The 12,249-nt window shown below is 56.2% G+C and overlaps 1 protein-coding gene across 1 annotated transcript; it reads left to right on the top strand.

The window, feature by feature from the left end:
- The first annotated feature begins 258 nt into the window (after nt 1-258).
- PROZ (protein Z, vitamin K dependent plasma glycoprotein) lies at nt 259-10,201 on the top strand. Its single transcript, XM_061170956.1, has 8 exons — nt 259-351; nt 3,258-3,421; nt 4,701-4,725; nt 5,179-5,292; nt 6,194-6,325; nt 6,809-6,894; nt 8,401-8,518; nt 9,536-10,201. The coding sequence occupies exons 1-8, from the start codon at nt 261-263 to the stop codon at nt 10,108-10,110; spliced, it is 1,305 nt and encodes a 434-aa protein (XP_061026939.1). The 5' UTR covers nt 259-260; the 3' UTR covers nt 10,111-10,201.
- Nucleotides 10,202-12,249: the final 2,048 nt, after the last annotated feature.

Below are 12,249 nucleotides of genomic sequence, written 5' to 3'. Positions count from 1 at the left end.
GACCTCCGACCTCCTCCCTCCTCCCCAGGAGCCGCCCCAGCTCCGTCCCTCTCGGCCTCGGCCTTTCATTTCTCTGTCTTCCCCTCTCTTCGCCTTAAACAGAAAAAGACAGGACTGAAGCCTCTATTTAGGACACTGAATTATCCGGTAAAATATCCAATAAACCCGCTGTCCTCCGCGGGCCGCCTTTCTCTGCGGGGGTCGGTTTCCCGTCCGCGCCGCGCGCCGAGCCGGGCGGGGCCTCTGGCCGCGGGCTGAGCATGGCCGGCCGCGGGCCGCTCGCCCTCCTCGCCCTCCTCGCCCTCCTCGCCCTCCTCGCTCTCCTGGCCCCGCGCGGCGCCCAGCCCGCAGGTAGGCGCCACCTTGGGCATCTTCTCTGACTCAGGCTTGCGGGTGGGTGGGTCGGGGGCTTTTGCTGGGAGCCGAGGGCCCCCGGCGGGACCAGCATAATCTGAGCCCAGCTCCCCGTCTCTTCGCCGTTCGTGACAAGTATGTTGGAAGTGACCGTGTCCCTCGGGGTCCCCGGGGGCCCAGGTGGAGCCGGCCGCCGGGTCCGGGGCTCAGGACTGGGTAGGGCACGGCTTCTGGGGGAGCCGGGAGGGCACCCCAGCCCCTCCATGCCCCCCGCCCGCGGGCCCCTCCCCGTCCTCAACCTTCCTTCGCATTCAGACCCAAACCAGCGGCCGCAGATGGGGAGCCCTGGAGCCCTGCCGCCCACGCAGCCAATGCGCCCCCCGCACCCAACCGGCGGCCAAGGTCAGGTCGCCGGGAGCTCAAAACACACCAGATTGCGGAGGTTTAGCACAGAAATCAGAATGCAAACTCAATAGTTTTTTTAACAATTGTTGTGTGTTGAAACAAGTATTTTGGATCTATTGGGTTAAATAAGTATATTATTTAAATGATCATAATCTCTTTCCTTCGATGTCCTAAATGTCCTGGGACACTCGTGACCGCAGGGCCTGCATCCACTTCTCTCGGCTGCGCTGCCCACCTCAGCCAAGGCTCCAGCCACTGCCCCCCTCCCTCCCTCCCTCCACGCAGCAGACAGGGTGACGTCAGATACCTCTTACAGTCAGTCGAACCTTTAGAATAAAACCCAAAGCTCGGAATGAGGCCTCAGTAAGAGACCCCCCCCCCCGCCCCGCCCCCGGCAGCACACAGCTCACAACCTCGTACAACTGTGCACAATCGTGTACGACGTAAACCGCTGACGCAGCCTAACAAAACGAGGACTCGTGAAACCCTGTCCTGGAGGGGCCATAGATCAGATACCCAGAAAAACCCTCCCGGTAACACTGAAAGCAGAGTAAATATTTTATCCCATGTTTGCTACATGCCCCTGCCTGGCACAAGGGAAAAGACCAACGGGAGCAAAAGAATGAACGAGGCAGTGGAGCACGCCCACCACCCTTGGCTCCCCTGGGAACCCGGGACCTCGCAGCCCCAGGCGCAGAGCCTACACGGCCCGAGGGGACCCAGGAGGAGACCCCACCCCAGCTCAGACCACGCTTGGCACCACGTGGAGGAAAGAGACAAGCTCCCCGGCGGGACACTGGTGCTGGGTGGAGAAAGAGAAACCTCTCCGGAGAAGCAGTCACTGCAGTTGGCCCAGGGGTCTGCGGCGACTGCCTGTGACTGCAGTGACACCCCAACAATCCAGTGTCACGTCGGGGGGAGACATGGGTCCTCGTTGCCTCGGGCTCCCTTCTCAACCTGGGGCCTCTCATGGTAAAAGAAAAACCCAAACACACAAGGAAACAAGACAACCAGAAACTTGCAGGAAAAAGAGTAGAATCAGACTCACAAAAACCTTGATACCCAGACACAGAACACAGGAGACGTGATAGAGATACAACAAGAAAACAGGAGGGCTTCCCTGGTGGCGCAGTGGTTGAGAACCTGCCTGCCAATGCAGGGGACACGGGTTCGAGCCCTGGTCTGGGAAGAGCCCACATGCTGCGGAGCAACTAGGCCCGTGAGCCACAACTACTGAGCCTGCGCGTCTGGAGCCTGTGCTCCACAATAAGAGAGGCCGCGACAGTGAGAGGCCCACGCATCGCGATGAAGAGTGGCCCCCACTCGCCGCAACTAGAGAAAGCCCTCGCACAGAAACGAAGACCCAACACAGCCAAAAATAAATAAATTAATTAATTAAAAAAAGAAAAAAAAGTAATTCTTAAAAAAAAAAAAGAAAGAAAACAGGAGACGTTAAAATGCCCAAACAGATGTGAAAAAGAATCAAACAGAACTTCTGAAATGGAAAAAATATTCATTGGAATTTTAAAATCCATTCAATAAATGAATCAACACAAAGCATTCAGGGAAAAGATTCTCCTTTACAGCAGAATGCCGATTAGTAAGTGCAGAAGGAAGGAAGGGTGTAAAGTCACTCTTCTGCAATTAAAATGGTAATAACTGATTCAGGAAAAACTACTTCATTGACGTTGAAAACACTCGGCTAAAGACTGTTGGGGGACAGGACATTCCTATCCCAAAACATCTTCCTCACAGTGGAGAAATCTGTGGACACCATCTATGCAGTGTTCCCCAAACTTCATGTTCACCCAGAACCTCAGAATGTGACCTTAGTTGCAAATAGGGTCTTTGCAGGTGTATTAATTAAGAAGAGATCATCCTCAGTTAGGGTGGGCACTAAATCCAATGACTGGTGTCCTTATGAGGAGGCTCTACTCAGTCCTCCCCGCCATGATCCTCATCCTCATATTCCAGAATGACACTTAGAGCTCCAGCCATCACATCTGTGTCCCAGGTAGCAGGATGGAGGGAGGGACAAAGAAACGGCCAAGGGCCACGCCAGTTGTCTTTTTCAAGAAGGTTCCCAGGAACCTGCTGCCTAGCCCTTCTGTTTGCATCTTGGTGGCCAGCGCTCAGCCATGCGGCCACCCTTAGCACCAGGGGAGTCTGTCCGCGCAGCCGTGTGCCCAGCTAGAAATCGGGGGCTCTTGTCCTGGCAGAGGACTGCCCAGGGGGCAGCCTCTCAAGCCCGGTCTCCACCCCTTCCTCGCGGGCTCCCACCCTCCTGTTCTAAGCTCACTCCTACTCACCTGGCTGCACGTAAGGGGCCTGGGGCCCAACGTCGTGGTGAGCAGGAGGTAAACTTCTTCCCGGGTCTGAGGGTCAACCGTTGGGTCTGCCCCTCCCAGCACCGCAGAGCCTGGCCCTCAGGACGCGGGTGGGAGTTCTTGGGTTGCCCACCCACGCTGAGGCGCCTACACGCCTGTCTTGCTCTGCAGTGTTTCTTCCCACCTCAAAAGCAAATGAAGTTCTGGTGAGATGGAAACGAGCCAGCTCCTACCTTTTGGAAGAGCTCTTTGAGGGAAATTTAGAAAAGGAATGTTACGAAGAAATCTGTGTCTATGAGGAAGCAAGAGAAGTATTTGAAAATGACGCATCCACTGTATGTATCCCCCCTGCCACAAACTCACATGCTTTCTGATTATTCCGCTGCCTTAGAGGACGTATTTTCTCAAAGAGACTAAACTAAATTAATTAACCTATTTACTTACCTGGGAGGTTGACCTAATCTTAATTGTACAGATGAGGAAACAGAGACACAGAAGTGAAATCACTTTCCCCAGCCAGTTAGTGGGGCACCCGGGATGGCAGCTCAGTCCCACCACCTAAACTCTTTCTTCAGATTAAGCAAATTAGCACATTGAGTAGCCGGACTCCTCACAGAGGTCACGCAGCTTGACAGGACTCTGACAGAATTTAGTATTTTTAATAGAGATGTAATTGTTTCAATGTATCAGCAATGCAAAGATCCTCCCTAGGATGCCTACATGGTAAGAACATCTCTCATAATCTATAACTTGGATTACAAGCGACAACACATACACTCTAAATAATACAACTGAGACCTTGCCATTCTCAATTACTCATAAGCTTATCAATCAGGAGACAGAAGGGCTGAATATTTGTGTGTAAATATTTCAGAATAGTAAAATATGTAATAAAGACTTCCCAGTTTTACATATTTAAGCAGCAATATTTAAAGGTGATTCTGAACAAAATGTTGACCCGTTTCTCTAATATATTTTTAAAGTATTTTAAAATCATAATTTCTTAAATGCCCATGTATAAGAAAATGAAATAGACCATCTTTAATCAAACTAAGAGAAATTAAAACTTCCTGGTAAAGTTGTGCTTGAGTTGTTAGAAGTCCAAGTATGATTTGGGGAGATGCAATTACTTATATGTTTACCGTCCAGGCCTTAAGTCTGAGTAATTCTCCTAATTTTAGATACCGCCACCCCAAATTAACATCCCCCCCGCATACACACTTTAAAATTTTTAATCCTTGTTGAATTGGCTTATAAAAACAGAAAAAGTGACGTGAATTTTTTACATCTGCATCAGGCACTCTGCAGAGCGGGGCCATGGAGACAGGCCCGGGAGGGGAAAGGGCCTCGGGAGGCCGTGGTGTTTGTGCCACGTCTTAGACTGTTTTCCCTTCCTCAAATGGGTCACTGTAAATAAATACTGAATGGGACATGGGACATGGGTGTATTAAAGATGATATTAAGTAGATGTAAAGAATTTTACATTCTTTGTTTCAACCAGTATTTTCCTATGAAGTGAATAAAATCAACATTTTATTTTCAAGCCCAGCCACAGGAGAAAACATGGAAAAACAGATGTCCCATTTGTAACACTTTTATGTTTCTCTTGTACAGGATGAATTTTGGAAGACGTATCTGGGTAAGTGTCTCCTCCACCTACTCCAGGATTCTTTCCTCTTCTCCTCCCTTTAAGGTCAGGGGAGGCAGTTGGCTCACGAGGGCTGCTAACTTGAGGCCAGTGGATTCCAGATTTCGAGCCTTGGGCTCTTGGGACCCCTGACCCAAAGGAAGGGGCTGGCACTGCCCGAGGACGAGGACGAGGACTAGGGTGGGAAAGGCCCCGGGGCCCCGCCGGGATCAGGGGGAAGCTGGAGCGGCCTCCCGGGCTCCCTTGGGCCTCGTGCTGAAGGGTCAGACCCGGTTGAGGAAGGCGAGGCTTGGGCGATGCTGGGCGTCCCTGCGGGGACCACGGTGACAGGGGAGCTCGAGGAGGCGCCGGCGCTGGTCACGCGGCCGCCCAGCAAGGAAAGGGGGTCTTGGAGGGACGTCGGAGGGTGTTACCCGCAGGGTGTCCTCACGTCCCTGTCGGCAGGCGGCTCCCCGTGCGTCTCCCAGCCCTGCCTCAACAACGGGTCCTGCCAGGACAGCATCCGCGGCTACACCTGCACCTGCGCCCCGGGCTACGACGGCCGGGACTGCGCCTTCGGTGAGCCCCCCACCCGGCCTCCGCCCCGCCCCCCGGCCTCATGCCCCGCCCCCGCCCCGGCCGCACCGAGCCCCGCCCCGGGGATGAGCAGGAGGAGGCCCGTGGGAACCCGGTTTTCCGCCGGGAATCACACCTTGTGAACGGCCCCCTGTTTCCCCCGTGGGGTCCCCTCCTCTTCCTCCCACCCCCCGCCCCGTCCAGACCATTCACGATCTCCTCTCCGCTCTCCCGAGGCCCGGCTGACCCCGCTGGGGGTGATGGGCCTGGGGGGTCAGCCTATGAGGGGACCGCACCCGGCTCTCTGGGTCGTGGGTGCGTGACCCGGCCTGCAGCTTCATCAGCTGATGTCCCTTCAACATTGTGAGACTGTATCCGTGGGGGGTGGGCGGCGCCAATTCCCGTCAGTGGTCGTTGGTGCAGCAGTAAACTCGCTTAACGCTCCCGAGGGTCACCGCGGAGCCCGTTTCCGGGACGAACGTTACGTCCAGCCTGGATCCCTGGACTCCAGCTGCCTCCTGAGCGCCCCGCCCCGTGCTGTGTGGACGCCCCAAGTGCAACTCGCGCCAAAGCAGGGCTTCCGGCTTCATCCCGCACGTGTCCCCTCCCCCGTCCCAATGCCCACCTGGAAGAAGCCCCTTAAAGGGAGCGGCTGCTGCGGCGGGAAGTGAGCCCACGGCCGGGAAACACGGATCCTTGCGAGGGACTTGCAGACCCGGCCCCGCAACCGAGCTGCTGCTCTGAGGACGCAGCCCTGACTGCTCCACGCCCCTTCCTGACGCGGGAGTCCAAACGCTCCCCTGGCGACGTTGGGAATGAAAAGCCAGAGTCCCGGTGCGCAAGGAGATTTCAGAATGGCGATTTCCAGGGTAACATGTCTGGTTTTCCCTTTTTCCCTTTTCAGCTAAAAATGAATGTCACCCTTTGAGGACGGATGGGTGTCAGCACTTCTGCCACCCAGGGCCGGGGTCTTACACGTGCAGCTGTGCGAAGGGGCATAAGCTGGGCCAGGACCACAGATCTTGCATCCCCCACGGTGAGTCCCCTCCGCTGGGCTTCCTCCTGCAGGGACCTCTTGACAGGCCACCTCCTCCTCCGTGACTGGGCGGGGGGTTCTCCTCCTCCGTGACTGGGCGGGGGGGTTCTTCTCCTCCGTGACTGGGCGGGGGGGGGTTCTCCTCCTCCGTGACTGGGCGGGGGGGGGGTTTCTCCTCCTCCGTGACTGGGCGGGGGGTTTCTCCTCCTCCGTGACTGGGCGGGGGGTTTCTCCTTCTCTGTGACTGGGCAGGGGGTTCTCCTCCGCTGTGGCTGGGCCAGGGGTTCCCAGTCCCCTGCTGGGCTTGCCCGGGGCCTCCGCGGTCTCTGAGAGCAGGTCGTTTAATCTCACCTGCTCTGTGTCTACACGAATTATCTCAACCTAGTGGGCATCCAGGAATAGGCTGAAGGGTCAGCGCCACGGATAAACCCGACGTCTGCCCTGGGAGGCACTGACTTTTCTTTTCCTGTGGTCACAATGAAGACAGGTGTGCGTGCGGAGCCCTCAGCTCTGAGTGCCTTCTGACATCACAGGGATGCGAGCAGGACCTTCCGACTTTCCCGTGGCAGGTAACAGAAACATTTTATGAACGTGTTTTAATCTTTTGTTACAAATTTCATCCTGTTTGTCGTCTCCACCGTCTTTGATTTAGGTGAACTACTTACAATCTCAACATCACACTTCAAAGCACTTTCTCATTCTGAACTTACAGCTTCAGTGTCTTCATTATTTGCACCAAATAAAAACATAGAGTTTTATTTACAGCCATCCAAGGCCTTTCTTAGAGTCCAAAAACCGTTTCCAATGTCACTGCTCTCAGAAGATAAGCATCCTGGCAGCGCTCGGGTGGACATGGTGGGTCCAGAGCCAGAGCAAGGCCCGGGCCCTGCTCACAACCAGCTGGCCGGAGTCCAGCTCCACTGCCGTGTTCAGGAAACTTCTCTTCTTTGGCACTATTTCTGTTATTTTCCTGTTTTTCCCTTGCCTGGTTTGGAAGCTAAACATTCTATTCATCCAGTGACCACTCTTGACACTGAAACATTCATATCTAACTTAGCAATACCTGAAGTTATTATGTTTACCCTTCTCCCAAATTATTTCAAGCACCTCCCACTAGGCTCATCTGCTATTTTGACCAATATTTTATTCTTTTCTTGCTTTTTTAGTAACTCCACAAAATAAGTATTATTTTTAATCATACCGCCAACATGGGTTTGGATTTACCTACGTTTTGCATTTTCCTTGCATCCCAGGCCCCTAATGCAGATCATCCCCTTTTGCCTCATCTGTCCTTTAGAACAGCCCTGTCAATAGAAACACAATATCGGCCACAGACGTAACTTAAATTTTCTAGTAGCCACGTGCATAAAAGTAAAAACAGGTGAAATTAATTTTGATAGTGTGTTTTACTTACCTCAATACATCTAAATATTATCTCAACATGTAATGAATAGTAAAAAATGAGAGACAGTCACATTTTCTCTTTCTACTAAGTCTTTGCCCTCTGGGGTGTACAGCCTTTTACTCTTGGAGCACATCCTGGCTTGGACCAGTCAATCTCAAGCGCCCAGTAACCACAGCGACCACCATGGTCGACAGAGAGCTTTACAGGGCCCTTTGGTGAAGGGGCTGCCTCAGCCCCGCGTGCGTGCGCGTGTGCGCATGCGCAGAACGCGTCTACTCCGCCCTGCCGCTGGCAAGCAGGTGGAGCCGGGCAGAAGCGTTCGGCCGCTGGGTGGAGGCCCGGCCAGGCGACGGACAGAGCTCAGTGACCAGCGGACCCGAAAGGACCGAGGGAGGGGACATCAAGTGAGAGGCGGGGTGGGGGTGGGGATCTGTCCCCAGCGGGACCGTACCTTTGCTGTCTGTCCTCCTGAGCGTCCGTCCATCTTCCAAGTGTCCGTCAATCACCCCTTCTCGCCCCTCCGCTCCGTGCGCTGAGGCGGCCTCAGCAGTGGGTGGGCTGGGCTGGGCTGGCTGGAGGGGCGTGCGCCCATATTCTTAACCACGACACTATACTGCCCGGAATCCTGCAAACTGGGACCAACTCTTTGTTGTCTGTTTGGTTTTTAAAGGTAAAACTAACAAATTCCGAAGGAGAAGACTTCTGTGGAGGTGTTCTAATACAGGACAATTTTGTACTGACAACAGCAAAATGTTCACTCTTGTACAGAAACATTAGTGTGAAAACAAGTAAGTATTTTATCATTCTTTTTTAATAAATTTATTTATTTATTTATTTATCTTTTAATTTTTGGCTGCGTTGGGTCTTCGTTGATGCGTGCAGGCTTTCTCGAGTTGCGGTGAGCCGGGGCTACTCGAGTTGCAGTGCGCGGGCTTCTCATTGCGGTGGCCTCTCTTGTTGCGGAGCACGGGCTCTAGGCGCACGGGCTTTAGTAGTTGTGGCACGTGGGCTCAGTAGTTGTGGCTCGCGGGCTCTAGAGCGCAGGCTCAGTAGTTGTGGCGCACGGGCTTAGTTGCTCCGCGGCATGTGGGATCTTCCCGGGCCAGGGCTCGAACTCGTGTCCCTTGCATTGGCAGGCAGATTCTTAACCACTGCGCCACCAGGGAAGCCCTATCATTCATTTTTATAAGATCACGTTGGAAGTAAAAACTATCCTATGTAGAAATAAAAATTTTAATCTAGAATTTTTGCTTCTAATGCAGTACAGACTGAGCTTATCTTCCTACTAGTGAGATCACTCATAAAGTCATAAAGCAACGGGGATGCCTAGTGGAACTCTGGGCACAGCAAGCAGACAAATGCGGAGTATTTAGTCTAAGGAGGAAATCACAGCTGATGAAACTGTCACTTAATTTGACACCGACATGGAGCAGCTCAGATCCCCGTCCGCCCCGGGGCCTGGGCTGTGCTGTGAACTGCTCCACAGTGATTCCCAGGACCCGCAAATACACGCTCCATCCCCAGACATTTTTCAGTCAACAGAACGTCAGCCTAGAAAATGACATCTGAAAAGCCAAGCTCTGATTGGCTTGGAGAGGTTCCTCCTAATTTCTTCCTAGTCTTCCGACCGGTTCAGCAACCCGCACTGCGCTCCGCGCCCGCGCCCCCGCCCCCGCGAACACCTCGCTGGGTTTCCTAGAGGAGAGTGTGGGAGAGGCCCCTCCGTGGGGTAGCCCCTGTCCCCTGCGCGCAGGAGCCGGGCGGCGGGGCGCACGGAGTCACCTTGACCCCCGGCCTCCTTCCAGGTTCCCGCTGCCGGGCGCACGAGGCCCCGCCGGCGGTGGAGGTGAAGGGCGTCCACGTGCACACGAGATTCGAGGCGGACACGGGGGACAATGACGTGGCCCTGCTGGAGCTGGCGCGGCCCGTGCGCTGCCCCGACGCCGGGCGGCCCGTCTGCACTGCCGAGGCCGACTTCGCCGAGCGCGTCCTCCTCCCGCGGCCGGGCGTGCTGGGCGGCTGGACCCTCCGCGGCCCCGAGCTGGAGCCCGCGCGGCTGCCGGTCACGCACGTGGAGCCCGGGGAGTGCGGCCGGGCCCTCAACGCCACGGTGACCACGCGGACGGGCTGCGAGCGGGGCACGGCGGCGGCCGGGGCGGCGCGGTGGGCGGCGGGCGGCGCGGTGGCCCGGGAGCACCGCGGTGCCTGGTTCCTCACCGGCCTCCTGGGCGCCGCGCCCCCCGAGGGCCCCGGGCCGCTCCTGCTCATCAAGGTCCCCAGATACGCGCTCTGGCTCCGGCGAGTCACGCAGCGGCCGAGCTCCGCCAGCCGGAGAGGCGACCACGGTCACGGACGCGACGGGGAGCCGGTGCTGGGGTGACAGCGCCCTCAGCCCCTCCCCCGGGACCCCTCGTCTGAGCAGAGCCCCGGAGAGGAGGGGGGAGGGGCGCGCGTCCAGCAATAAAAGCAGAGCTGCCGGCACCGCACGGCGCTTTCCTGAAACGCCAGGGAACAGAGGGCCTCAGTCCAACAGCGGTCGCGGGGGCGGCGGCGTCACAGCGACCTCCCCGCCTGCCCCGGGAGGGCGGAAGGAGCGGGAAGCGCGAGGGGCTGGGCGGCAAACCGCGGGCCTCTGCGCGGGCCCGACCCCGGGGCGGGAGCCGCGGAGCGGCTGGGCCGAAGGGCCGCAGCCCCACGAGGAGGGCGGCGCAGGGACCGCGCGGCGAGCCCCGCGGCCCCGTGACGCCGCCGCCGCCGCCGTCGCCGCCGCCACCCGCGCAGACGCACCGCGAGTCCAGCCCGAACGGCGCTTCCCGCAGACCCGACCCGGGGGGCGCGTGGGTGCACATCACGTCTATTTCCCCGTTAATTTCTAAGCCGGAGGTGCCCAGTTCCCCCGAGGGAGGGAAGGGCTCTCACGGCTGACAGCTCCGCGGCCGCCACGGCGGGGCCCGAAGGCAGCTCCCGCCAAAGGCACAGGCGGGGGCGGGCTCCTTCCTGACGCGCTGCTGGGGAGCGGAGGGTTGTTTTAAGGGGTCAAAACTGTGACTTATACACTCTCTTCACTGGAGAACGGAGTTTAAACACAATTCAGATTTTTAAGTAACAATTCTTAAACTTACACGATGCTTGTTTCATTTCTGATACTATACTTCAATAAGAAATATAAGAGTTAGCCTTTTTTTGGCCAATCTGCAGATGCGCTGGCCCATTTCTTTGAAAGGACCTTGGCAAAAATAAATATGTGACTCTGACGCAAACTAACGGACAGGGCAGTGGAGGAACAGGAGTGGACTTTGAAGTCTTACTGAAGTGTGGCTGTGTTATCTTCAAACTGCCATAAGGTCATCAGGCCACTGCTCTGAATGGCTACCAAGGATTTAAAATCCAGCGGATGAGCGCTGCAACGTCTACATAAATAATTCTGTAAAGATACCTGCAGTCTCGCTGATGGCATTAATATGCCCTACAAAGCTGGATTTGCTAGAGTAGAAACCCTACCTGGAAATTATGAGACACACACACAGCACAGGCGGAGGTAAGCATCTCCCTACAGCATTTACGGGCTCTGTAAGAACAAGGCCCACCGCAGAGAAAGACACAGGCCTGCAACGCAGCTGAGGCGCAGAGGGCCATGCGAAGTGAAACTGCTCTAGTCACGTGTATAACTTAATAAATGGTTAGAAACCACACGAGGCAAGCACATCAAAACAATAAAACTCAAGAAAAGGGAACTTGATTAGATGGCCACACCCATTCACGCCCAGGTACAGACCGGCTGCTTCCACATTTGGGGGCAGTGCGAACAAGCACGCCAGGCCTGTGTTCACACAGGCCTCCAGACCAGTGGGAACGCAGGATGCTCGCGCCCGAGGTTCTGTTTCTTTCATTGCCAAGTACGACCTCGTGTTATGGTTCACGGTCAGTCCCTGATTTTCGGTGTCACAATCAATCTACTGTTCAAGAAAATACCTGAAAGTGCTGAAAATGCCCCGCTTTCTACGCTATGAAATCCAGACACGCTCCCAGAAGTCCAGCGCTCACCCCGCAGCGAGGACGCAGCCCTCGTCCGTGAGGCTGTGCCCGGCCCCGCGGAGCAGCGATGCCGTGACAGCAGTGCCCCAGGAAACACGGACTGTCTCCCCATGGCCGTCTGCGCCTCCCCCAGGCCACGCCCTCCTGCTCAGGGAACTGGTGGGGGGAGGCGGCTGGGGGCCTGACACCCACAGCAGGCCGTCCCCTCCGCCCTGCCCGTCCCCACGCCCAAGTCTGGACGTGCCCAGGGCGGAGGGCACACTGTTGGCTCGAAGCCCAGCTCACAGGAGTGGATCCAGCTCCGCCTCTTCTTTGGGGCCCTCGCTCTCGGAATGTGGCTCCATCCGACTGGAGAGGCCCACGTGGAGCCCAGCTGAGCGCCAGTCAGAGCCCCGGGCCGACGCGCCTTCAGGGTGGGTCACTCGTGCAGCCCGGGAGAGCCCTGCAGAGGAGCCACGCGGAGCACACTGCACGCTCCTGAGCC

This window comes from Eubalaena glacialis, chromosome 16 (genome assembly GCF_028564815.1).
Source record: "Eubalaena glacialis isolate mEubGla1 chromosome 16, mEubGla1.1.hap2.+ XY, whole genome shotgun sequence".
Lineage (NCBI taxonomy): Eukaryota > Metazoa > Chordata > Mammalia > Artiodactyla > Balaenidae > Eubalaena > Eubalaena glacialis.
The sequence above is the reverse complement of the archived record's forward strand: the minus strand, read 5'-3'. Positions and strand labels throughout refer to the sequence as shown.

Excerpts from the sequence above, each read along its gene's own strand:
- PROZ (XM_061170956.1), top strand. The coding sequence starts at position 261 with ATGGCCGGCCGCGGGCCGCTCGCCCTCCTCGCCCTCCTCGCCCTCCTC. Across the intron at positions 5,293-6,193 it reads CGGCCGGGACTGCGCCTTCG|CTAAAAATGAATGTCACCCT; the intron begins GTGAGCCCCCCA and ends TTCCCTTTTCAG. Across the intron at positions 6,895-8,400 it reads TTCCGACTTTCCCGTGGCAG|GTAAAACTAACAAATTCCGA; the intron begins GTAACAGAAACA and ends TGGTTTTTAAAG.